Source organism: Sapajus apella, unplaced genomic scaffold (assembly GCF_009761245.1).
Source record: "Sapajus apella isolate SASKATOON/1434 unplaced genomic scaffold, GSC_monkey_1.0 scaffold44, whole genome shotgun sequence".
Taxonomy (NCBI): domain Eukaryota; kingdom Metazoa; phylum Chordata; class Mammalia; order Primates; family Cebidae; genus Sapajus; species Sapajus apella.
In genome coordinates, this window is record NW_022436984.1 from 17,090,928 (window position 1) to 17,117,621 (window position 26,694).

A 26,694-nucleotide genomic window follows, 5' to 3' on the forward strand; every position below is an offset into this window, starting at 1 on the left:
GTCCTCCCACCTCAGCCTCTCTAAATGCTGGGATTACAGGCATGAGTCACCATACCCAGCCAGAGCAGCACTTTTTAACATAACTTCCTGTGATGCGGGAAATATACTATATCTGTGCTGTCTAATATGATGACCACTAGCCATATAGTGGCTATTGAGCATTTGAAATATGACTAGTGCGACTAAGGAATTGAATTTTAAACTATATTTAATTTCAATTTGTTTAAATTTAAAGAGCCATATGTTGCTAGTGGCTCTCATAGTGGACAGCAAAGCTAGATGTTAATTAATAACCAGAAGAAGATGATTCTAATTTGAATGTTTAATTTCAGGTATATTTGCTTAAAAAAAGGAAGTCAGTCATGCTATTTTCTACTTTTGCTTGGTATCATGGTTTTCAACAGTGATTGAAATTCTTACAGCCTGACTATTTTGAACACAATTTTGTGCTATGAATAAATTCTGCATTTTCCAATATACAGGGCTACTTTCTTTCTTTCCAAGTTCAAAGCCTGAGGGTGAATAGTATATCATTTGATAGAGATTCGCTTAGTATACTATTCTGGTGATAGCAGCTCAAGTGTGCATTGAGTTGAAGAAGGGATGAATCCATTCAAAATTGAGGTTATATGTGTAGCCCATAGCCTGGTATAGAAGTTTTCAAATTTTCATTTAGTACCAGAACCCTTTTCAAAAAAATAAAATTTTCTATAGAATCTCAATAAATAAGATAGGTAAAAGCAGTGTTGGGTGATGGGTTTAGCATTCAGCATACTTGGACTTACCCATACCTCTTCTTGAACCCTCTGGGACATTTCCACAAAGCCTAGGAGTTTCACAGAATACATGGGAAAAATATTGGCATGGTATGAAAACCATGAGCTTTGAAGTCAACTTTATTGCTCTAGTATTTTATAATTGTGTTATATCTCCAGAAAAAAAAAATTTTAAGAGAGGGTCTCACTTTGTTGCCCAGGCTGGAGTACAGTGGCATGATCATAGCTCACTGCAGCCTGGACCATCTGGGCTCAAGTGATTCCCCCTCCTCACCCTCTCGAATAGCTGGAACTATGGGTGCACATTGCCACACCCAACTAATTTCTTAATTTTTATTTTGTAGAGATGGGGATCTTGCTGTGTTGCCCAGCGTGGTCTTGAATTCCCGGGCTCAAGCAATCCTCCCTCCTCAGCCTCCCAAAGTGCTGGGATTGCAGGTTTGAGTCACCATGCCCAGCCCAGAATTTTTTTTTTTTTTTTGCATTAGTAAAATCACGATTATAGTAGTTCCTTACTGGTTTCATGGAGGATTATATAGAATTAATTATAAGGCATATGAAAACATTTTTGTATAAAATTGTTGATTATAGGGCATATGAAAACATTTTGTCTACTGCATGTTAATATTAATTGCTATCATTTTCTCCACATATTAGAGATTCTCCCATAGTTGATCTAGAATTCTATATTTTGAATTAAAGTTTCAGGTCTTTGTGACAATCACCTTTGTTGAAATGGTTTAGATATACTAAGCCCAGTCTCAAAAGCTTGTTATTTTCTCCAATATTCTTAGCTTGCAATTCTAGTCTTCACTAGCAGCCTCTTAGGTCTTGTAGACTAAGAGATATTGATCCTTGGAAATTAAGCTTGGATTGGAGAAGAATAGATGTAATACTTAAAAAATATATGTGCATATGTATATAATTTTTACCATGCATATATATATATATAATTGAATTTGTTCTGTAAGTGACATTCAACATGGTAACATTAAAAGATACATCTTTAGGAATATACTATATAAAATATTTTCTTATACTCAGTTATCAATTGCTATTTAACTTAACCCTTTAGTGTTCTGCTAGCATTAAGAATTATATTTCCTTGGAAGCTTTTCTTACTGAGACCACCATGCTTTTGATTTTATAAGCAGCAATGTTAAAGGTCCTAGAGATGGACCAGGTGCAATGGCTCACTCCTGTAATCCCAGCATTTTGGGAGGCCAAGGTGAGAGGACTGCTTGAGGCCAGGACTTTGAGACCAGCCTGGACAATATAGTGAGACCCCATCACTAAAAAAAAAAAAAAAATATTTTTTAAAATTAGCTGGCCATGGTGGCACACATCTATACTCTCTGCTGCCTGGGGGCTGGTTCGAGAGGTGAGGTGGGAGGATCACTTGAGCCTGGGAATTTGGGGCGGCAGTGAGCCATGATCATGCCACTGTACTTCAGCCTGGGCAACAAAGTGAGATCGTGTCTCTAAAAAAAAAAAAAAAAAGGCCTAGAGAGATGAATTAAATTCGTGACTAGGTGCTGACCTATTCACTTCACTAGCTGTCTAAATTCTTTATCCATCTTCTTTTTTTTCTCTCTAAAGAAGTGATTGAAGCTCTTTATATTGTGGTTACCATTGACCAAACCTCCCCATCTGTTTTTTCTCATTACTGAAAACTAAGTAAGCAAAAGTCATTACAGTTATCATGAGATGGTTGCCCCAAGGATGATCCAAATTTCCTTTAGTTGTTTTGGCAACCGGGACCTCAGTTTCTTTTCCTTCACAGTGGAACATTGAGCAAATTTTACCAGCGCTGAACTGGTATTTGTCAATACTTGACTTTGCAGGAAGCTAGAGCTCTCTAGTTATTTATAATCGTTTATGTTTTTGTCTTTGCTTAGAGCTAACTACTCTTAAAGGGATTAGATATTTTTCTCTCTCCAGTCAAAACATTTTGAACATTTAAAATATATAAAACAGAATTTAAACATTGGCATATGGTGCTTGTCATTGAAAGTTCCATGTTATTGTACATCAGTAAAGATGACCATTAGGCTTTTTTTTGGGCATAAAGAGTGATTTGTTCAAGTTTTTATATGCGTTGGTTCTATGTTTAACAAACTTCTATAAAAAATTCAAATCTTAATTTTGATTAACCACACTGTAGAAGTTCAAGGAAAGAAGTCATCCACTGTCTGCGCACTAAAGCTTCCAGAAGGCCAGCGCCTGAGCAGTTTGACCTTTGGGTGCTTTTTATCTCGAGCAAGGAGTCCTCCTCAAGTAGTAAAATCCGAGGAAATAAGCAAGATATCATTGAAAGAACCTGAGTTCACTGAAGGAAAAGACATAGAAGGTATTTATGGACTACAGGAATTGACTTTGGCATTTTTCAAAAAGGAAAAATTTTTGCTAAGATTAATCCAAATATAGCTTAATTTTTATTATTTTTCTGACAATTTGGTGTTTTATGAGAATTCTAAAGAGCAAGACAACATTTAACTTTGTGTATCTAATTATTTTGTGTCTTCTGAGAGTCTTTGCCAGTGATGCATATGAGAAACTGATTTTTCATCTTAATATTTTTTTTGCTGCTGTAGGTGAAAGAGCCTTTGCCAATGACGCATAGGAGAAACTGATTTTTCTTCTTCATATTTTTTTCCTGCTGTAGGTGGAAGGGTATTTAAAATTAAAAAGTTATAGTCCCACCTACAAGATGCTGTACTTGGTTTAGCTGAGTTTCAGATTAAAAGTTTGAATTTCCTATTCATTATTTATTTAAAATATAAAACATTACCTAATATTACACATGAAATTAAACATTGGCATAGCAAACTTCTAGAGAAAAAAAACCCTAGAGGATAAATTAATAACTGCTTTGATTTTCCTTTAATGCTTCAAAAAGGAAAGTGTGTTCCTAGATATTTAAACCCTGGTCCCATGTACAGACTTCTACTCTTCTTCTAGTCTTGAAGTGCTTCTATCAAAACAAACAAACAAACAAACAAACAAAAACCTCTGAATTTTGCTTTCTTGCAGCTGTTGGCTTTGCCACCTCTAGCGCAATCTCTTTTGTTGACTTTCCCCAAATATTTTAGAGAGACCTGAGTTTTCATCCTCTCTACTTTCAGCTCCAACTTCCTTCCCCCAGAGGAGAAAAAGTATAACAGTAAAAATTGTGTATCCTTGGTACAGAATTTCAAATGAAATTCTGAAAATGATATCTTTTCCAATCAGAAGGCTCCTTTGCACCTTATTTTCATGCCATTACTTGCTTTTCTTTTTCCTCCCTCCTCCCTGTCTTCCTTCCTTCCTTCCCATTTTCCCTTTCTTTCCTCGCTTTCCTTCCTCCTTTCCCCTTCCCTTCCCTCCCCTTCCCATTCCCTTCCCCATCCCTTCTCCTTACCTTCCGCTTCCCTTCCCCTTCCCTTCCCCTTCCCCTCCCTTCTTCCCTTCCCTTTCCTTCCCTTGCTCTTCCCTTTCCCTTCCCTTCCCTTCCCTTCCCATCTATCTATCTTCTATCTATCTATCTGTCTGTCTGTCTGTTTGTCTTGTCTTGTCTTGTCATTTTGTCTTATCTTGCATCTCACTCTGTATGCCAGGCTGGAGTTCAGTGGCACAATCACAGCCCACTGCAGCCTTGACCTCCCGGCCTCAAGTGATCCTCCCACCTCAGCATCCCTAGTAGCCAGGACTACAGACACATGCCACCATGCCCTGTTAATTTTTGTATTTTCTGTAGACATGGGGTTTCACCGTGTTGCCTAGGCTGGCCTTGAACTCCTGGGCTCAAACAGCCCATCAGCCTTGGCCTCCCAAAGTGCTGGGATTTACAGGTGTGAAGGCCACTGCACGCAATCTACTTGCACTTTTTTTTTCCCTTTTAAGAAGCCATTTTCATTTCCTTCCCTTTTTTTAACAGTCGAGTACTGCTGAGGTTGCCTATACTGATGCTCTTGCTCATTTGCAAATTTAACAAACTGACTAATACCAAATTTTAGAGTTTGTTTATTCAGCCTCTAGTTCCTTAATTATGAAGGTCCTATCTATGTTTTTATGTTTTCAAAGCTTTTTTTTCTACACTTCAGTGTAAAAGTTTCATTCCTTGTTTATGAAGCCAATGGTTCATTCTGTTAATTATGTTATACATAAAAATAAACCATATCTAAATATATTTTTAAAGAGTGTTATTCTTATTTTAAAAACATACTTTGTAGGTTTGATTAAACCAAAAGTAGAGCAAGGAAAGCTTTTCTGTGTTTATATTTTCTTAATGATTTTGCATATCTCGGTGTATCGAAGTTTGGTGCAAAGTTTGTTTCTTAAACTATAGCTTTGTATTTATTATGCTTAAATTTACTTTATGATAATTTAAATATTTAGTTGAAAGAAGGTGTCATTTTCCTTGCTTCTAAAATATAACTAATGCTGTCATTTTTTTTTTTTTTTGGTGATTGCTTTCTTTGATAGTCAGAGTTGCCCTGTTTCACATTTCCTTTTTTTTTTCCCAACATGTTTTGTTTTTTGTTTTTTGTTTTTTGTAAAAAGCAATTTGGAAACTATTATATTAATGTGTTAGGGCTCTGAGTTTTATATAAAGCTTATAGTTTTCAAAATTGTGTTTAAAAAAGACATAAGACTAACAAGATAATGTAAATTATTTAAATTTCTGGTTTATTCCTTTAAAAAAAAAAAATAGAGGCAGAGTCTTGCTCTGTCACCCAGGCTGGAGTGCAGTGTTGTGATCATAGCTCACTGCAGCCTTGAGCTCCTGGGCTCAAGCAATCCTCCTGCCTCAGCCTCCCAAGTAGCTGGGACTACAGGTGCACGCCACTGCACCCAGCTAATTTCTGCAGTGTCAGTTTCTACAGTGTAGTTACATAAAGATAAATGCACAGAAATATCACATTATTAAAGGCAGCATGCTGATATGATGTATCCTTTTCTAGAATTGGAAATTCCAGAAAAGTCCATTGATAACCAAGTTCTAGAAAACAACAGAGGCCAGAGAACATTGCATCAAACCCCTTGTGGCTCAGAACAGAATCGGAAAACAAGAACAAGCTTTGCCACAGATGGTGGCGTCTCCCAGAATTCTGGGGCTCCAGTGAGTGACTGGAGTTCTGATGAGGAAGAAGGGAGCAAAGGAAGATCCAAGTCCAGATGCACATCCACCCTCTCCAGTCACACATCTGAGGAAGGGGTCCAGTGTAGCAGGATGGGGAGTGAAACGTATCTGACAGCATCTGATGACAGCAGCTCTATATTTGAGGAAGAGACTTTTGGCATAAAGAGACCAGAACATAAGAAGCTATATTCTTGGCAGCAGGAGGCACAGTGGAAAGCTCAGAATAGCCTTCCCGGAAAGGGAAATTCTGAATCAAGTAAAAAGGAGCAAGACAGTTCCTCGGATGAACTGAACAAAAAATTTCAGTCTCAGAGACTCGATTATTCATCTTCATCGAGTGAGGCCAACACCCCAAGCCCTATTTTGACCCCAGCTTTAATGCCAAAGCATCCTAACTCATTCTCTGGAAAAGGAACACAATTAGTGCCTTCATCACACCTGCCACCCCCAAAGTTAAGGATTCCTAATGTTTTCAGTATAAGCGTAGCACTAGCCAAAAGACACTTAAGCCAGCCACAGTTAAGCTCCGACAGGATGTTTGGTACAAATAGAAATGCTATAAGCATGATACGACCACTGAGACCTCAGGAAACTGATCTTGATCTAGTTGATGGTGACAGTACAGAAATCTTAGAGAATATGGACACAAGTTGTGATGATGGATTATTTTCCTTTGACTCCTTGGACTCTCCAAATTCAGATGATCAGGAAAACTGTGACTCAGCAAAGAAGGCAGGGTGCAGCAAACCTCCAACTCCTCCCCTGCACCGTTTTCCTTCTTGGGTAATTATTTTGCCGCACATAACACATACACAGTGGTTTTTTCTCAACACTCATTTTCTTTTCTTTTCTTTCTTTCTTTTTTTTTTTTTTTTTTTTTGAGAGGGAGTCTCACTCTGTCACCCAAGCTGGAATGCGGTGGCGCCATCTTGGCTCACTGCAACCCATACCTTCTGGGTTCAAGTGATTCTCCTGCCTCAGCCCTGAGTAGCTGGGACTACTACCACGCCTGGCTAATTTTTGTATTTTTAGTAGAGATGGGGTTTCACCATGTTGGCCAGGTCGGTCTTGAACTCCTGACCTCAAGTGATCTACCTGCCTCAGCCTCCCAAAGTGTCCACACTCATTTTCAAGTTTTACTTTTTCTTTTCAAATCCAGCTTTGTTCTGACATTTTCCAGTTTTCAGAATATAATTTCTTCTCTTCCCTCACTGAGTTCTGAATCAATTGAAAAATAAGATAATAACAAGACAGATGGGAGATCAAAATATTACCTTATTTACTGATACAACTAATTTAAGAGAATTAGTGGGCAAATGAGCTTTCCCATACTGAACTTTGAGATTAACTGGATTGATTCACCCAGTCCCAGGAAGCCCTGGACCACCACAGGATTCTGCCAGTGAAGCCTGCCCCTCTAAAACTTAACCACCTAGAAAAACAGAACAGATGCTTGTTTCCTGCAGGCAGCTACTTCTCAAGAGAAAGGGGAGAGGAAGCTGGCAGGCACTGCATGCCCAGTTTCTCCTTCTCAGCTTATCAGTCATATTAAGCCACTCTTGTTCTTGTGGAGAAGAAAGTGAATAGGTGGAGAAGGATCAGCAGCATTCAATTACTGGAGGTTCCTCCATGTGGAAGGAAACACTGGGGGTAGGAAAGAAGAGTTCCCCCTAACTGTGATATTTTGGGTGAATTCTGAACCAGGACACTTAACTCTTGTTAGTCATCAGTTTTTGAACTTAGTCATGTATTTGATTGGCTTTAAGATGAATTTAATTTTCTTTGTGAGCTTATATGGCCATTGGTTTCACTAAAGCATCTTTCTACAGACCTAGAATAGATTGAATCTTCTTCCATTGAAACATTGACCAAAAGTAGGATAACTAGCCCATCAATTATGTGATTCTTCTAAGGAATATCTATATTGCTAAACTAAAAAAAAGTCTTCCTATATTTGAAATAAAATGAAATGATCTGTTTAATTTTAATTTTTTTTTTTTTTTTTTTTGAGATGGAGTTTCACTGTTGTCTCCCAGGCTGGAGTGCAGTGGCACAATCTTGGCCCACTGTAACCTCTGCCTCCTGGGTTTAAGTGATTTTCCTGTCTTAGCCTCCTGAATAGCTGGAACTACAGGCATTTGCCACCATAACCAGCTAATTTTTTGTATTTTTAGTAGAGACTGAGTTTCACCATGTTGGCCAGGCTGGTCTTGAACTCCTGACCTCAGGTGATCTGCCCCCCTCAGCCTCCCAAAGTGCTGGGATTACAGGTGTGAGTTACCATGCCCGGCCTGAAATGATCTTTTATAGATTTAAGATTTTCTTCACATACTGACATAATTTAACCTGTGGCCTCCAGAGAAACATCTGGGTTGCAGGACTTTTTTGCTTTGGAGTCATGTTCTTTTATTATTATATTTTTTATTTTGTGACTGATGCAGCTTTAAGCAAATTAGGGTGGACATGTTTTTCTAGTATATTCATACCTTAAGATGTATGTGCTCTTATTTGCTTCCAAGAAAATATTTCATTTCAATATCCACAGGAAACCTTCTGTATTTATTACTGAATTTTGGATAGCACAAGAAAGTGAAAGTTAATGGCATGTGAATCTTTGGAATTCCAATTATACTTTAGGCAGCAAGAAATTGAAATCTTGCCTATTGTGATTTTTAGAGATTTAGGTTAGGCTTTTAAGTTGATTTTATTTGGCAACCCATCCTACTACGTTTTTTGGGGGGAGATGGGGGCGGGCATTCTGTCTTCTCTTACACTTCTGAAGCTATTCATTCCTGAAAAAGCAGGATTGCTTTTCAAAAGCCTCCCAGCAGACTGGCCAAGTCTGAGATTTTATTTCTTTGTTTGTTAGGTATTTTCAGGTTTCAAGGAAAAGAGATGTATTCTAGTTACCTCAATAAATATGAGTTTATTTTAAGGATTTCTAAGAGTTTATTTTAAGGCATAGCCTATCCTTATTGAACTGGAATATCATGCAAATTACAATATTCACTCTAGTGGGACAACATGTGATGAGTCAGCAGTATCTCTGATAGAAACGAGTGACATCCATTGCCCCTGCTCCAGTGGCTCAGCTTGTCTTCCCAGGCCTCCAGTCCCCTAATTCTACTATTAAATACTTTCCCCTACTCTCCTAGGGCTTCCGACTGCCTCCCATCTCTTGATTACCGCCTTATTGTTATATGTCTTTCTGTTCTGCCCACTCTGCTGTTTGTCTCTGTGTGTATCTCACACTCCAAGAAACTTGATCTGATTCATTCAGCCAACCACTTTTCAATCTAAAATATCCCTGATAGTCAGATATCTCATGCCAGATCTCAGGGGCCACTGGCTGTCCTGAAGAGGATGGCCTTAGTTGCCCACTATGTCCTGGACAGTCAGCTGTGTCCAAGTTAAACTCATTGCAAAATTCAGGACATGTTGCTGTATGCATTAGGAACTACTTGTGGTCCATTTTCTCAAGGGGGCAGAGCTAGTAGCCTGTCCAATACCTGTTTCAGAGATTTCTCAGAAGAGAAGAGAAAACAAAATAATCTACTTTTGGAACAAGATAATATAAATTCCATTGCAATTCTCATATTTATTTCTTGTTTGACTTTAGGTGTCTCTTCTACTTGAGTGAAATGTACATTGACATAGGAAGGCGATAGCATTTAATGCTACTCTATCTATGATTTCTGACTTCAGGTTTTTTCCTTCCTTTGTTTAACCATGTTCCAGAATAGTAGAATATTAAAAGTTGTGTTTATGTGTAATCAGTGATTGCAAATGGTTTCTAGCTTAATGTTATAGCCATTCTTGGTTTTACCCTCCACCACCAACCATGTTCTAGAATGATAAGAATATTAAAGGTGGTATTTTTGTGTAGTCAGTAACTGTGAATAAGCTTTACCTTATTTTTTCTTCACATTTTCAAAAGAATTTATAAAATATGAAACAAAAATGTGAGAAAACAATAAGTAATGGGATAACTAGCAGATGGAGAAAAATCTCTTCAGCACTATTCACAATGACATATTTTAGTTGGCACTGATGATGCCAACTGTAATAATGCTGTATTCTAGTGAATCTTAAATGAAGAGCAAATGAAAAACGTGTACTGAAAGTAATCTTTTTTTTTTTTGCTTTAAATACCCTGTTCAAACTCTCTCTTTTACCCCAGGAAAGCAGAATTTATGCTGTAGCCAAATCAGGTATTCGAATGTCTGAGGCCTTCAATATGGAGAATGTTAATAAAAGTAAGTGCTTTTGCATGCCGCCACCTGGATGAAACTTGAGGACTTTCTGCTAAGGGATAACATAATACAAATACATGGTACAGCCACAAAAAAAACAAATACTGTATGATTCCACCTAAAGAAGTACTTAAAGAGTCAAATTCATAGGAACAGAAAGCAGAATGGTGGTTACCAGGGGCTGGATATGCGGGGAGAAGGGAATTTATTGTTTACTGAGTATAGCATTTCAGATTTGCAAAATGAAAAATTTCTAGACATCTGTTTTAAAATGGTGTGAATACATTTAACATTACTGAACTGTACACTTAAAAATGATTAAGACAGTAAATTTTATGTTATGTGTTTTTTACCACAATAAAAAAAAGTTTAGAAAAGTGATTTGTATTCCTATTTCATTCACTAAGAATTTCCTAAATGTCTAAATTCATTGGAATAAAGAGTTGAGTAAAGTTTCAAAAATGATTTCTAGGGTTGCTGATTTACATTTTAAAATTGAAAGTCATCTTAGTGTAGGAACTCAAATACACTCAACTCTGATGTATATATTTTTTTAACCTGAGAGAGAATAAATCAGAAACTATGGCATTTCAGCTGTTTAAAATGGTAAAAATGTAGGCCCCTATGTCCTTTTCCCCCAGAATTTAAAACACATTTCCCCTTTCTTTATTTCTTCCAAAAAATTAATGTAGACACAATGCATGCTCATTGTAAAAAATAAAATCAAACAACAGAGAACTGTCTGGAATAAAAAGAAATTTTCCTGTGGTTTTTTTCTACCACCTCCTCCCTATCCCACCATTAAGTCATATGTTAGAGATAACTATTGGTATTCAATTCCTGTTTAACTATCTGCAGCTCTTTCCATTCAGGAAATTATATCCTTTTTTTTTTGAGGCAGGATCTTACTCTCTCTTTCAGGTTGGAGTATAGTGGTGGTATGATCATAGCTCACTATAGCCTCAAACTCTTGGGCTCAAGTGGTCTTCCTGCCTCACTCTCCAGATTAGCTAGGACTACAGGTGCATGCCACTGTGGCTTGATAATTTTAAGATTTTCTGTGGAGGTGTGGTCTTACTATGTTGTCCAGCCTGGTCTCAAACTCCTGGCCTTAAGTGATCCTTCTGCCTCAGCCTCTCAAGGTGCTATTAAGGTGTGAGCCACCACACTCAGCCAGGAAATTGAATTCCAATATTTCAACATCAGATTCACCTGATAAAGGCTTAAGAACAGTGGTTTTGGTTTTTGTTTGAGACCAAGTCTCGCTCTGTCACCCAGGCTGGAGTGTAGCTGTGCGATCTTGATTCACTGTAACCTCTGCTTCCCAGATTCAAGCAGTTCTTTTGCCTCAGCCTCCCAGGTAACTGAGATTACAGGTGTATGCCACCATGTTTGGCTAATTTTTGTATTTTTAGTAGAGATGACATTTTGCTATGTTGCCCATGTTGGTCTCAAACTCCTGGGCTCAAGTGATCCACCGCCTTGGCCTCCCAAAGTGCTGGGATTACAGGCGTGAGCCGCCATGCCCTGCCATAACAGTGGTTTTGATCCCATGCTGGTAATAGGGTGATGAATAGTCAAAGAATATCTTCCTATGTATTGCTCACTGAATCAGTTCGTTGGTAAGCACTTGCTTATACTTAGTTCTGCCCAGCCTGAGCAAAGTATGCATGGAGATTCCAAGGAAATAAGAGCTATGGTTTTTGCTCTCAAAGAGCTTACAGTCTAGTTGGGGAACTAGCACACAAGAGGAAATAATGAACTATGTAAAAAAGTATAAAAATAAACCTGTAAATTCCTTAATTTACAAAGTAGACTATACAATTGGTAAATCATGTATTAATCCAATTTCTCTTCAAATGGAAATTATGCTAATTTATAATCTTAAGAAAAAGATCAATGTGCTAATTAGAAGATTTTTTAAAATGTTGTTTCCTATTTTTCTGTTTCAGATTCTGTTGTAACCCTTTCCTATACCACATCAGGACTTTATACATCTCTGATATACAAGAACATGACCACCCCAGTGTATACAACTTTGAAGGGGGTAACTCATTATTGTTAATGTTAAAACATGTGCTTCTCTTCATGATGGATCAAGAAAATTGTTAATTCAGCTCCAGATTCCATTTTTAACATTTTACACAGGCTCTCCCTTTATAGAGAGTTTTACAAGTTCACATTAACATATCATAAAAAAGAAGCAATGGAAAGGTCTGGAGAAGACACTTATTCTTATCAGAATATTAGAGGTCTGAGCCAGTTTTTACAGTGTCCCATGTGATTCCCCCACCTCCCCATGGCCATGAATTGTTTAAAGGAGACATACTATGAATAATGTAATGAAAACTCCTAATTTAGGCAGATCTTTGTATCAGTGCCAGGGTACCCCTTCCTTTCTTGAAGTATTAGTTAAAAGAAGGATTATCAAGTATTGACAACGTTATATTTTCAGGAATCTTTTATAATTGCTAATTAGAATTCGGGGTTTAACAACATGATTTTGGTAACAGCAAAATACATTCCCGAATTTCTTTTAAAAATCATATGCTGGCCAGCCATGGTGGCTCACATATGTAATCCCAGCACTTTGGAAAGCTGAGGTGGGCGAATCACAAGGTTGGGAGTTCAAGACCAGCCTGACCAACATGGTGAAACCCCGTCTCTACTAAAAATACAAAAATTAGCTGGGCGTGGTGGCAAGGGCCTGTAATCCCAGTGACTCGGGAGGCTGAGGCAGGAGAATCACTTGAACCCAGGAGGCGGAGGTTGCAGTGAACCGAGATCATGCCATTGCACTCCAGCTTGGGCCGCAAGAGCAAGACTCTGTCTCAAAAAAAAAAAAAAAAAAAAAAAAAAAATCAGATGTTATGACTTCTTCCTGTTAAACTTTCTGTTATCTAAAGAAAGTGATAACCTCAGGGTTGGATATGGGGAGGTTGCTCTGCTTTTCTTTAGGAGGCGACCCTAGTAACTAACAGCCCTTTCTTGGATGAGTGCTAACGTTAGGGATGGATACAAGCGGGTGGTTCTGCTTTTCTTTAGAAGGCGACCCAAATAAGTAGCAGCCCTTTCCTGGATGACTCATCTGGGTCAGAGGAAGAAGACAGCTCCAGATCCAGCTCCCGGACGTCAGAGTCAGACTCACACAGTAGGAGTGGGCCAGGCAGCCCCAGAGCCATGAAACGAGGTGAGGGAAGATTGCAGGCATATGAGGCAACTCCAGATCATTCTGAATATTAATTGGGAATTTTATCTCTATAATAGGATATTTTTTAAATCAAAGAACTTGCTTCCGACCCTCGTGAAGAGAACTTTAGCCTATGACTGATACATTTATATTCTAGTCCTAATTCTCTTCTTAATTCTCTGTGATTTCCAACAAATTATATAGTCTTTTTCTTTTCTTTTTTTTAGCCTTATATTGTCTGTGAGAGGGAGATCACCTGATTGTTGGAATAAAGTGAGATAATTGGCCAAAATGAGGTTTCTCTCTTGGCATTTTGGATAGTTTGTGAAATAGACTTATTTCAGCTAAATTTGTTACACTGCTAACTGGCAGAAAATATACCTTAAAATTTGTCAATTAAACTGACGTTAGAGAACAACCAAAGCTTTACTTGGGATATGTCTATGATTTTTAGTGGATTTTAAAGAAATTCTGTGTGTAGGTAGCAGTTACAGAGAGATCTAATTGCACTAAATGGCATCTGTATTTTATAAAAGCCCCTAATGCAGCATGGTGTGTCTGTGGGTTTTCCAACTGTGTTCCGTGGAACCTCTGGATTACAGAAATTAATTTAAAAGTGATTACAGAAATTAATTTAAAATGTGATTGTGAAAATCTCGATGAATTAAGGTTCAACATTTGTTTGCCTATTTATCAATGTGTAAATACACATATTTTAATTCTTAATAAAAGATACATGAGTAGACTCTTGCATATATTTTATATATGTAAAATAGCTGTGTGATTATAATCATGCCAAAATATGATTCCTGTTCCTTTCACTTCCTTAGAGATTTACATGACAGTTTCTGCCCCTTAGTTCTATTTTCTGCTTTAAAAGTTATTCATAGCCAAAGGAATGAGAAAAAATCAAAGCTTCTAGGGAAGCTTTGATTCAGGAATAATTGCATTCTGTAGGAGCACTCAGAGCCGGTGTTGAGCCCTCCCCAGTATAAAATACTGACTTGATGTTTTTCTTTGTTGTCTTAGGTGTGTCTCTCTCCTCTGTGGCTTCGGAAAGTGATTATGCTATTCCTCCTGACGCTTACTCCACAGACACAGAGTACTCACAGCCAGAGCAGAAACTCCCAAAAACTTGCTCATCTTCCAGTGATAATGGAAAAAATGTAAATATTGAATCTGATTTTTAAAAATTAATGAGTCAGTCAGTTTGAGCCTACAAAAGGAAACTGAAAATAGTTGGGTTTTTTTTTTTTTTTTAATCTTTTAAAAATTAGGAACCACTGGAAAAATCTGGTTATTTATTAAAAATGAGTGGTAAAGTCAAGTCATGGAAGCGGCGGTGGTTTGTTCTTAAAGGTGGTGAATTACTTTACTACAAATCTCCGGTGAGTGGAAAATGTTTGCTGTTTAGAACATAATTCCTCAAACTATAAATCAGATGCCTGATTGATTTCCTTCTCATAATGCAAATAATGATACAAATAATTTCTTATGGTTACTGTTAAAGTTAATCACTTTACATTTGTTTTTCTTCCTTTCATGCAGAGCGATGTAATTAGAAAACCCCAGGGCCATATTGAGCTTAGTGCATCCTGTAGTATTTTAAGAGGAGATAACAAACAAACAGTTCAGGTATTTAACTTTTTTTTACTCTTTTTTTTTTTAATCCCTATCATGCTAAACTCAATTCTCAATTATCCACCTAATTGAAAGGAGATTGAATAATTCAGTGTTTCTTTATTCACTTTGGGGTTAGTTTGATGCCTTGGAAGTATGTGAAAGTCCAAGAATTTTTGGTTAAAACTATAAGTTAGATTTGTGTTGGGTAACCCCCCCTACACTTTCTTCACCTTTCTTCCTTTATACTCTTCTTTCCTCATGTTTAATCTACCAGGTATTCTCAGCTGTCAGACTGTGAAGCTATTTTAAGGAAGAGCTATCTGGTAAATGAATTCTGAAGAAGACGTTAGTTATATAATGTACTATGAAATTCAGGAATGTTTGTATTTAAATATAGAATCTGAAAATGACAGTTCTTTTTTTTTTTCTTTCCCGTGAGATGTCTGCCACGTTGGGTATCACAAACCTATCCTTTAGTGCAAGCATGTCCCGGTCCTGGGAGGCTTGAGAAGATCAGGAACTAAGGGAACCCAGGGGTGGGATTCTACTGAAAATAAACCATCCTGCTGTCTGGTTGAGGGTCCTCCACTCACAGGATGTAGCCACAGGACAGCCACTGAGGGCCCTGGGAGAGGGGTGGCAGTGCAGGGAGGCTGGGACAGGGAGGGGTTCCCCCAGGGCAAAGGCAGGGCTGGAACTCCTCCCCAGCATCCTTCTGGGCCCCAGCAGGTGCCCAGTGTTACAAGTGAGAGGGCTGTCTGGGGTGGGTGGCAAGAGCCAGAATGATCCTGCCTGGACAAGCATTGCCAGGCGCTGGCCCAGTGGCCCAGGCCTTGACAGCTAGCGTCTTCTGCTGCCTTCCCCCTGCTCTGTGCAGAGACATTCAGTGCACTGGGGAGGCCTTGCTGGTGGCCCTCTCCACCCGCAGGTACCAGGGCTGGATGTGGGTCTGCTGCATCAGGTCATCGAAGGCATCCAGCCCCTCCATCACTCACTGGAAATGGCAGTTCTTGTATGAACTTCAGATGCCAGAACATTTAAGTGGGAAATATATTGGTGAGCAGAGGGACTGTGCTGCCAAGCAAGTCACCCTGTAGAGGTAGCTGCTGCCCATTTTACTCACACAGAAGGCCAGTCTTGCCAGAAATCTGTTAACTTTAAAACACAGGCTGTTGAGATATTCTAGTATATGTAATTTAAATTCAGACACTTTTTTTCTGAAATGTTTTCAATAACCAGTGTTTTTCCATATTGCTCCTTTGGAGGGCGGAAGACAGCTTTGCCAGAAAGGTACATTATCAATGTTTCCAGTAAATGATACCTGAAAACCCCTCAAAAATTTAGAAAAGAGAATCAAGGAAAGTTTTGTCTTTGAGCATGGCAGTTAAGAATCATTTGTAAGCTTCTGAAATATTTGGAACATTTGCAGTGTGGCTAATTTGAGACTGGAAAATTGTGAGTTAATAATATCTAATCGTATGCTTGTTCCAAGAATTTCTCTTCTTATATGCAAGATCTTCTCATTTTATTTATAATAGATTTCTTCATTTGAATTAAAAAACCTCTTCTTGGCCGGCTGCAGTGGCTCAAGCCTGTAATCCTAGCACTTTGGGAGGCCAAGGTGGGCAGATCGCCTGAGGTCGGGAGTTTGAGACCAGCCTGACCAACATGGAGAAACCCCATCTCTACTAAAGATACAAAAAATTAGCCGGGCATTGTGGTGCATGCCTGTAATCCCAGCTACTCAGGAGGCTGAGGCAGGAGAATCGCTTGAACCTAGTAGGCGGAGGTTGCAGTGAGCCGATATTGTGCCATTGCACTCCAGCCTGGGCAACAAGAGCGAAACTCCGTCTCAAAAAAAAAAAAAAAATAGACAGACAAACAGCAACAACACCAACAAAAACCAAAGACCTCTTGAATCATTCTGCTTCTCATTTCAATAAGTAGGAATCTGTAGCACATTTAAGAGAGAAAAGGAAAATGTGACAAATAAACAAGATACAAAGCCATAACCCCAAAATCAAATACTATGAAAAGTTTTAAAGTAAACTGAAGTAACAAAATTATTTCAACTAAAATTTAATTGCTGTGATTCTCACAAAGTGGTTAAAATATTCTAAATGATACCATAGTCATTTATTTAGAACCTGCAAGTGGAGGTTTAGCATGTTTGCTTCCATGTTAAGTAATGATGTTTGAATAATGAACAAGGAAATGCAATCCTAAATCTTCACAATTTTCTTTCCCATGCCTTTCTTGTTGCATTCTAGTTGACCACTGAAAAACACACATACTATCTGACTGCAGATTCTCCTAATATATTAGAAGAATGGATTAAAGTGTTACAAAATGTTCTTCGAGTACAAGCTGCCAACCCACTTTCCCTGCAGCCTGAGGGCAAACCCACTGTGAAGGGATTGCTCACTAAGGTAGGAACCTCCTGTGCATAGCAATGCCCCAGGCAACTACGGGCATGAGCCCCATGATCACTGAAAATGGGATGCCAGAGAATATATATAATGAATATTTAGATGATCTAGGGGACAGGGAAGGGCGTTTTAAAGTATGATGCCCAAGACAAAAACTATAAAGATGAAAAGTGACAGATTTGACTATAATATGTAGAAATGTAAAGACTCTATTAAAAAAAAATCTATGAGCAGAATTTTATAAGGAAGGATTGAAAAAGTTTGAAGAGGTTTTTGGAACATGTGAAAACTGGTTAATATCATTAATATTTAACACTTTTTTTCTCATCAGTATGCAAACAGTGAATACCAACTGGGGGGAAGGGAACCAAGGACTCAGTGGGAAAGGAGAAGAGATCATCGAGGTTGGAAGGAATACAAGTGATCAATAAGCATTTGGAAAAATATTTTACTGTCACTCAGAATTTTTTTAAAAAGCACAGATTAAAATAATAGGTGCCACTTTTTAAAATCTGGTGAAAGGTAAAACATTTTTACAAATTTTGAAACCTAGTATTGACACAGATTAAGAAAATGCTAGTTTCTGCAATTATAGAGGCAATAGAAAAAAAGAAGGAAATCTGCTAGCGAGAGTATTACTCTAGAAGGCAGTTTGGCAATGTCTTGGCTGAAGTGTTAACTCAGCCAATAATTCTGAATGAACAAATCAATATTAAATATTTTAAAAACACACACACACATGTACACATATACACATCTCTTTTGATCTAGCAGTCTCAGTTTTTAAAAATGTATTCTGAGGAAATGGTTTTAATTGGCAAAAGATTTAATTATGAGATATTCCTCACAGCATTTTTTTTCCTGTTTTAAAAAATGAGCTATAATTAATGTATCTGAAATGCACAGATCTTAAGTATAGAGTTTGATTAGTTTTAAAAGCTATTTAACGTGACTTTGCTAAGATACAAAACATTTTCATTACCCCAGAAAGATTCCTTGCACAGCATCATTCATAATAAAGAAGAATTGGGATCAACTTAGATGTAGGGTAAGGTATAGCTGTGTACAACCATATAATGCTTTACTATGCAGCCTTTTAAATGTTGAAAAAGAATATCTAATGCTATAGAAATATGATGTATTAAGTGAGAAGTAGAGTACAGTATTACATTATTATTCCTTATTTGTTCTAAGTATTTATAGAAAAATGTCTGAATGGGAAGTATATCAAGGTATATTGGTTATCTCTATGATTTTATTTTATTTTTGCTTAATCTGTTTTTTTTTTTACAATGAATAAGTATTGACTTATACTTAACATTATTTTTAAGTTTTAAAAAGTCCTATTGGTCACCTTTTAAAAAAATACAATAAAATATTTATACACACATAGTCACTCCTCATTCGTGTACTCTGATTAAGTAAGAGACGAAAAATTAGATGGAAAGGAATTATGCTACTGTGTAGTTTATTCTATTAATAATGTGGGAATGTAGGTGGGAGCTATTCCATAATATTTAAAAGGACTGACCAATTATAGCAAAGGTAAAAAATAATTCACCATTGCATTAAACAAAGAGATATACTATCACTATGTTTTTTCTAAAATATGACTATGAAAATGTTTTCTTAGTTACTGATGGGTTAGGGAACGAAATATTTGCACAGGACTTTTCCAGTGAACACAGTGCTACTTTAAATCACATTCTTACTATAATTCATAAAAAGAGCTGTGCTTCTGTTTCAAGGACCACATATGTATATCAAATCCTAAGAATTTAATATGATCACATGGCTAAAGGTTTATTACTTCTCCCACAATTAGGTTTTTTGTATGCTTGCTTGTTTCATTTTATTAGCATGGCATGTCAGTTTCCGCTCCTGTAACATTTCTGCGATTCTCCACTTCCCATTTCACAATTGCGTTTTAAAAGAGTATATGAGTTGATGGGATTCTCGGATGACCAAATTATTAGGTTTTATACACAGGATGCTTATTAAGTTCCCTTCCTGCCATTTGTGCTTGTCCACCCCATATTTTCACCCTCAGAACCTTATGGGGGAACAGCTTCCCTCAGTTATTCTGAGTGACTTGTTCTGACTCACATTCAGGCTGTAATATGAGATAGTATAGAATTGCATTTGAATAACTTGGAGGGGAAGAAGTTTTTTCAGGTTGTCACATATTAAGTACAGAATAATCTAGGTAGATACTAAGAACATGACTAATTTGATTCTAGACATTCACTCTTGCAATTTTTATTTTAATGCTTAAGGACATTTTCTATATAAAAATTAAGTTACTTAAAAACAAAAATGTATTATGCAGTTACCACATTGCAGCACAATGTGCTGAAAGATAGTAACATGAATAGGCCATTGTCCCATTCCTCCGAGAGCCTTATAATCTACCAAGAAAGAGGGAGACAAAAGCTTATTTATAATGATATATGTAAAGTTCAATTATTGAAATGTGTCAGGAATGACGTCTGAGAGAAGATTTACCTGTGCTGAGTCTTCAAGGAGGAGTAGGAGTTAGTTATACCACATGGGAATGGGCAGAAGGGTACCCCAGACTAGGAGACACCATGAATGAAGGCTTAGAGTCTCAAAGCAGTGGCTTATCCCTGTAATCCCAGCACTTTGGGAGGCCAAGGTGAGTGGATCACCTGAGGTAAGAAGTTTGAGACCAGCCTGACCAACATGGTGAAACCCCGTGTCTACTAAAAATCAAGTGTGGTGGCAGGCACTTGTAATCCCAGCTACTCGAGAGGCTGAGGCAGGCAAATTGCTTGAACCTGGGAGGTGGAGGTTGTAGTGAGCTGTGAGAAAAAGCTAGAGGGGCCTATGGATGGTGGAGAGCTATTTTTGTCTTTTTAAGGACTTAAGTCTCTATCCTGAAGACTGTTCGAAACCCTTTGGGTTTGTAACAGGGGTATGGGCATATTCATGTTGCTAACAGATTACTCTGCTGAGAGGAAGATGAATTAGTGGGAGGCAAGGTGGAGGTTCTAAGAACAGTTAAGGAATTTGTTCCCATGAAGAGGATGAGACTCTGAAGGGATTACAGGAAAAGAGGAGAGGATGAATTTAAATAATTTGGTTTGATTGAACTTGGGGTTAGGAAGTAGAAGAGATAAAGATGCCTGGTGGAAAGATGATAGCAGATAAGAGAGAGCTCAGGAAAGAGGAGCAGTTTTTGGAAGATGGGAAGGTTATTTTGGAAGACATCAAGAGCTCCTGAGGATGTCTTAGTTGAAGTCCAGCAAGCAGCAGAACACCAGAACATCAGAGGAGAGAGATGGAGGGCTAAATTGGAGAGGAGGCTTCTGGGAATCATTAGCATACATGTGGCAATTGTGTAGGGCAGGGGAGAGCAGGGGAATGCTTGGAAATTTAAGGGCATAGTAAGGAGATGTGTGCAAGAGACCTGAGAGTAACGCCTATGACCAGAAGGGATTGTGTGTCACATGTGCTCAGAGGAGAAGACACATTGCCTTCAGTGGGCTAAAGGGTAAATGGGAGACTAATAAGTGAAGTATTTGAGTTTGAAGGACTGTCTCTACCTTTCAGTCCATTAGAATCAAGCTAGAGGGAACCTAGAGTCAGGAGAGGCATTTTTTAGTATGGGAAAGATATGCCTTGAGTTTACAAACTAAGGGGAAGACAGTTGAAAGAGGGGAGGACTGAGATTAAAGACAACGTGCAGAAGAAGTGGGTGGCTGGATGCGGTGGGAAGGCACACTGGAAGGGCTGAAACCAGAGGAAAGGTGAGGAAGGGTGCAGGTGAGTACCTTAAGTTTGTGGGACATTGAGTGACAGCATGTCTAATACCCTCAGTTTTCTCAATGAACATTATTCTGTAAGACAATGTTATTTACTAGGAGTGGGGAAAAGGATGGAGAATAATCATTCAGGAAAGTAGGATATACCCTAGGATAAATAGAAGGCTTGATAAGTGTTATTGAAGGCCCACCAGACTTTCTGATTTGAGTTCATATTGGTTATTTTTCTCTAACATCTTCAGATGCCCAGAAATAGGAGCAGAGGATTTACATTGTACTGAACTGAGGATAGTGATTTTTTTTCTAACATTTTATCATGTAAATTTTCAAATATGCAAAAAAGCAAAATAATTTTACAGTGACCACCCATATTCCCATCACCTTGTTTCTACAATCACCATTTTGCTTGCTTTACCACATATCTATCAAGATGATATTTGAAATTAATGATTTATTATGAGAATTGCCAACATATCTGAAAATAGAGGGAATAATATAATGTGCCCTCATATATTCATCATCCAGTTTCAACAGTTATTACCCACTGTAACTTCCACATTCTTCACTGGATTATTTAAAAGTAAATGGAGATGGAATTTTGTTAATTTGATAGACGCATAGGAATACAGCATAATCATAGGTCCCAGAGCAAGAGTTGTTTCATGATGAAACATGGAATTCCAGGTTGGCGGAGAAGCTGTGGGTCCAGGAGGTAACTGATAAGCTAGAATAAAATGGAAGGATCAAGGGGCTTAAAATTATGAATGAGGTCAAAGAATAAGTGTGTGGGCAAGTGCAGTGGCTCATGCCTGTAATCCCAGCACTTTGGGAGGCCAAGGTGGGAAGATCACTGAGGTCAGAATTTCGAGACCAGCCTGGCCAACATGGTGAAAGCCTATCTCTACTAAAAATACAAAAATTAGCCTGGGATGGTGGCGTGTGCCTATCATCCCAGCTACTTAGGAGGCTGAGGCAGGAGAATCACTGGAACCTGGGAGGCAGAGGTTACAGTGAGCCAAGATCATGCTACTGTGCTCCAGACTGGGCAACAGAGTGAGACTCTATCTCAAACAAACAAACAAACAAAAAACAGGAATAGGAGTGTGGTAAGTGAGAGGGGGAGGGAAGTAGTAGGAACTGGGAGGAAGTTGTGATCAGAGAATAGAAAGTAAATTGCAGAAATGGAGCAGTTCCCAGTGAAGAAAAAAGGATTAACGTATGGCTAAGGGGATAGGTGGCAAAAGTGGAGGGACAGCAAAGGTTATTGGAAGTAAAGAGAGTAAGAATGTGGAGACAGTGTGGCTAAGAGGCAAGGGCAAGGGTGGGAAACACTGCCTGGGCACAAGTCCTGGCTCTGCCACTTACCACCTGTGTGACCTCGAAGAAGTTACTTACAGGCTCTGTGCCTTAGTATACTCATCTGTAAAATGGGGATAATAGTAAAGCCAACCTCACAAGGTATTGGGAGGATTAAATGAATTATATAAACATATAAATTGTGTTAGAACAGCGCCTGGCATAGGGTGGGGATCCCAAGATGGCTGAATAAGAGGCAGCTCTAGAAAGCAGCTCCAAGCAAGAAAGACGCAGAAGCTGAGTGGTCTCCACAATTCCAAACAAGGTACCAGATTCATTTTGTGGGTCTGGCTGGACAGCGGGTATAAACCAAATAGGGCAAGTTGAGGCAAGGCAGGGCACTGCCCCACTCAGGAGGTTTGTGCACGTGACCAGAGGACCAGGGCATCTCCCCCTCTGGGACTTCGGTTCACCTACAGTGCTCGACCCAAGCCCTCTACAACCCACAGAACAGGAGATCTGTGCTGGGCTGAAAAGCCTCAGTGAGCTGCCTAAACAGGGCAGAACAGCAACTTCCACGGCACCAGGATTGTCAGCATAGATCTAGGTGGAAGCACTGGCTGATGCGAAAGCCAGAAAGTTGGCTGGATGGAGCCACCTGCCCCCTAGAGAGGAAGGGAGCTGAAAACAGGGAAACAGCCCATACGGCAGGACAGGTTTGCTACCCCCACACAAAGCCAGCAGGCTAAAAACTCTCATACCAGAGTTTCGCACCCAGAACATCAGTGAGAGAGTGAACAGGAATGATTGAGCTCAGCGGGGTGAAAGGAAGCCGCCATTGCAGAAGCCAGCCTAATTTTCCTGAGTAAATAAAAGATGCAGTAGCTCCCCTGAATCCGTGGCAGCCCAGCAGCACCTCTGCAGGCAGACAAAGTAAAGGCCACCTCCCCAAGCAGCTACCTGACATCAAAACTATATAAATCCAAGGAGATGGGAAGAAACCAGCACAAGAAGAATGAAACCATCAAAAACCAGAATGCCTCTCCCCCACCTTGAGATCACAACTCCTCACCAGCAAGGGAACAAAGCTGGATGGAGAACGAATTTGACAAATTGACAGGAGCAGGCTTCAGAAGGTGGGTAATAACAAATTTCTCTGAGTTAAAGGAATGTGTTCTATCCCAACGTAAAGAAACTAAAAACCTTGAAAAAAGGTTAGAAGAAATGCTAACTAGAATAACCAGCTTAGAGAAGAACATAAACGACTTGATGGAGCTGAAAAACACAGCACAAGAACTTCGAGAAGCATATACAAGTTTCAGTAGCCAAATAGATCAAGCAGGAGAAAGGATATCGGAGATTGAAGATCAACTCAATGCAATAAAACAAGAAGGCAAGAAAAGAGAACGAAGAGTGAAAAGAAATGAACAAAGACTTTCAGAAATACAGGATTATGTGAAAAGACCTAATCTATGCTTGACTGGTGTACCGGAAGATGACGGGGAGAATGAATCCAAGATGGAAAACACTCTTCAGGATATTATCCAACCTAGCAAGGCAGGCCAACATTCAAACACAGGAAATACAGAGAACACCATGATACTCCTCTAGAAGAGCAACCCCAAGGCACATAATCATCAGATTCACCAGGGTTGAAATGAAGGAAAAAATACTAAGGACAGCAAGAGAGAAAGGTCAGGTCACCCACAAAGGGAAGCATATCAGACTCACAGTGGATCTCTCAGCAGAAACCCTACAAGCCAGAAGAGGGTGGGGGCCAGTATTCAACATCCTTAAAGAAAAGAACTTTCAAACCAGAATTTCATATCCAGTCAAACTAAGCTTCATAAGTAATGGAGAAATAAAATCCTTTGCAAACAAGCAATTGCTGAGAGATTTTGTCACAACCAGACCTGCCCTACAAGAGCTCCTGAAGGAAGCACTAAACACAGAAAGGAAAAACCAATACCAGCCACTGCAAAAAAGAACCAAATGGTAAAGACCAATGACGCAATAAAGAAATTACACCAACCAAAGAGCAAAACAACCAACCAGTAATAAAATGACAGGATCAAATTCACATATAACAATAACAATATTAACATTAAATGTAAATGGACTAAATGCCCCAATCAAAAGACACAGACTGGTAAATTGGATAAAAAGCCAAGAACCATCGGTGTGCTGTATTCAGGAGACCCACCTCATGTGCAAAGACACACATAGAAACAAAATAAAGGGATGGAAGAAGATTTACCAAGCACATGGAAAGCAAAAAAAAAAAAAGAACAGGGGTGGCAATCCTAGTCTCTGATAAAATGAAATTTAAACCAACAAAAATCAAAAGAGACAAAGAAGGGCATTACATAATGATAAAAGGGTCAATACAACAAGAAGAGCTAACCATTCTAAATATATATGCACCCAATACAGGAGCACCCAGATACATAAAGGAAGTCCTTAATGACCTACAAAGCGACTTAGACTCCCGCATAATAATACTGGGAGACTTTAACACTCCACTGTCAATATTAGACAGATCAACGAGACAGAAAATCAACAAGGAAATCCAGGACTTGAACGCAGATCTGGACCAAGCAAACTTAATAGACATTTAAAGAACTCTCAACCCCAAATCCACAGAATATACATTCTTCTCAGCACCACATCGCACTTACTCTAAAATTGACCACATAATTGGAAGTAAATCACTCCTCCGCAAATGTAAAAGAACGGAAATCATAACAAACAGTCTCTCAGACCACAGTGCAATCAAATTAGAACTCAGAATTAAGAAACTAACTGAAAACCATACAACTTCATGGAAAACGAACAACTGGCTCCTGAATGTCGACTGGTTAAACAATGAAATGAAGGCAGAAATAAAAATGTACTTCAAAACCAATGAGAACAAAGACACAACGTACCAGAATCTCTGCGACACATTTAAAGCAGTGTCTAGAGGGAAATTCATAGCAATAAATGCCCACATGAGAAGTGAGGAAAGATCTAAAATCAATGCCCTATCGTCAAAATTGAAAGAGTTAGAGGAGCAAGATCAAAAAAACTCAAAAGCTAGCAGAAGACAAGAAATAACTAAGAGCAGAACTGAAGGAGATAGAGACGCAAAAAAACCCTTCAAAAAATCAACAAATCCAGGAGCTGGTTTTTTGAAAAGTTCAACAAAATAGATAGACTGCTAGCTAGACTAATAAAAAAGAAAAGAAGAATCAAATAGATGCAATAAAAAATGATAAAGGTGACATTACCATCGATTCCACAGACATACAAACTACCATCAGAGATCACTACAAACAACTCTATGCACACAAATCAGTAGATCTGGAAGAAATGGATAAATTCCAGGACACTTGCACTCTCCCAAGACTAAACCAGGAAGAAGTCAAAACCCTGAATAGACCAATAACAAGGGCTGAAGTTGAGGCAGCAATTAATAGCCTACCACCTAAAAAAAGTCCAGGACCAGACGGGTTTACAGCCGAATTCTCCCAGACATACAAAGAGCTGTTACCATTCCTTCTGAAACTATTCCAAACATACAAAAAGAGGGAATCCTCCCCAACTTATTTTATGAGACCAACATCACCCTAATACCAAAACTCGGCAGAGACGCAACAAAAAAAGGAAATGTCAGGCCAATATACATGATGAACATAAACACAAAAATCTTCAATAAAATACTGGCAAACAGAATGCAACAGCAAATCAAAAAGCTTATTCATCGTGATCAAGTAGGCTTCATCCCAGGGATGCAAGTCTGGTTCAACATACACAAGTCTATAAATGTAATCCATGACATAAACAGAACCAACGACAAAAACCACATGATCATCTCAATAGATGCAGAGAAGGCCTTCAACATAATTCTACAGCCGTTTATGCTAAAAACCTTCAATAAACTAGGTATTGATGGAATGTATCACAAAATAATAAAAGCTATTTACGACAAACCCACAGCCATTATGATACTGAATGGGCAAAAACTGGAAGCATTCCCTTTGAAATCTGGCACAAGACAAGGATGCCCTCTCTCACCACTCCTATTCAGTGTAGTATTGGAAGTTCTAACCAGAGCAATCAGGCAAGAAAAAGAAATAAAGGGTATTCAGTTAGGAAAACAGGAAGCCAAATTGTCTCTAGTTGCAGACAACATGATTGTATATTTAGAAGACTCGATCATCTCAGCTCAAAATCTGAAA

General features: G+C 38.6%; 1 protein-coding gene across 5 annotated transcripts in view; it reads left to right on the forward strand.

The window, feature by feature from the left end:
• The window catches only part of PLEKHH2 (pleckstrin homology, MyTH4 and FERM domain containing H2), a 143,292-nt gene that overhangs the window by 61,866 nt on the left and 54,732 nt on the right, over nt 1-26,694 (forward strand). For all 5 annotated transcript variants that reach the window (XR_004257237.1, XR_004257238.1, XM_032239432.1 and 2 more), the window contains exons 7-15: nt 2,941-3,126; nt 5,720-6,681; nt 10,079-10,154; nt 12,104-12,198; nt 13,197-13,341; nt 14,371-14,507; nt 14,619-14,729; nt 14,890-14,976; nt 17,235-17,393. Coding sequence is in view for 3 of the 5 variants with exons in the window: in XM_032239432.1 (XP_032095323.1) it covers nt 2,941-3,126; nt 5,720-6,681; nt 10,079-10,154; nt 12,104-12,198; nt 13,197-13,341; nt 14,371-14,507; nt 14,619-14,729; nt 14,890-14,976; nt 17,235-17,393 (1,958 nt within the window). In the remaining 2 variants the exon portion in view is untranslated. The remainder of the gene's footprint in view (nt 1-2,940; nt 3,127-5,719; nt 6,682-10,078; nt 10,155-12,103; nt 12,199-13,196; nt 13,342-14,370; nt 14,508-14,618; nt 14,730-14,889; nt 14,977-17,234; nt 17,394-26,694) is intronic.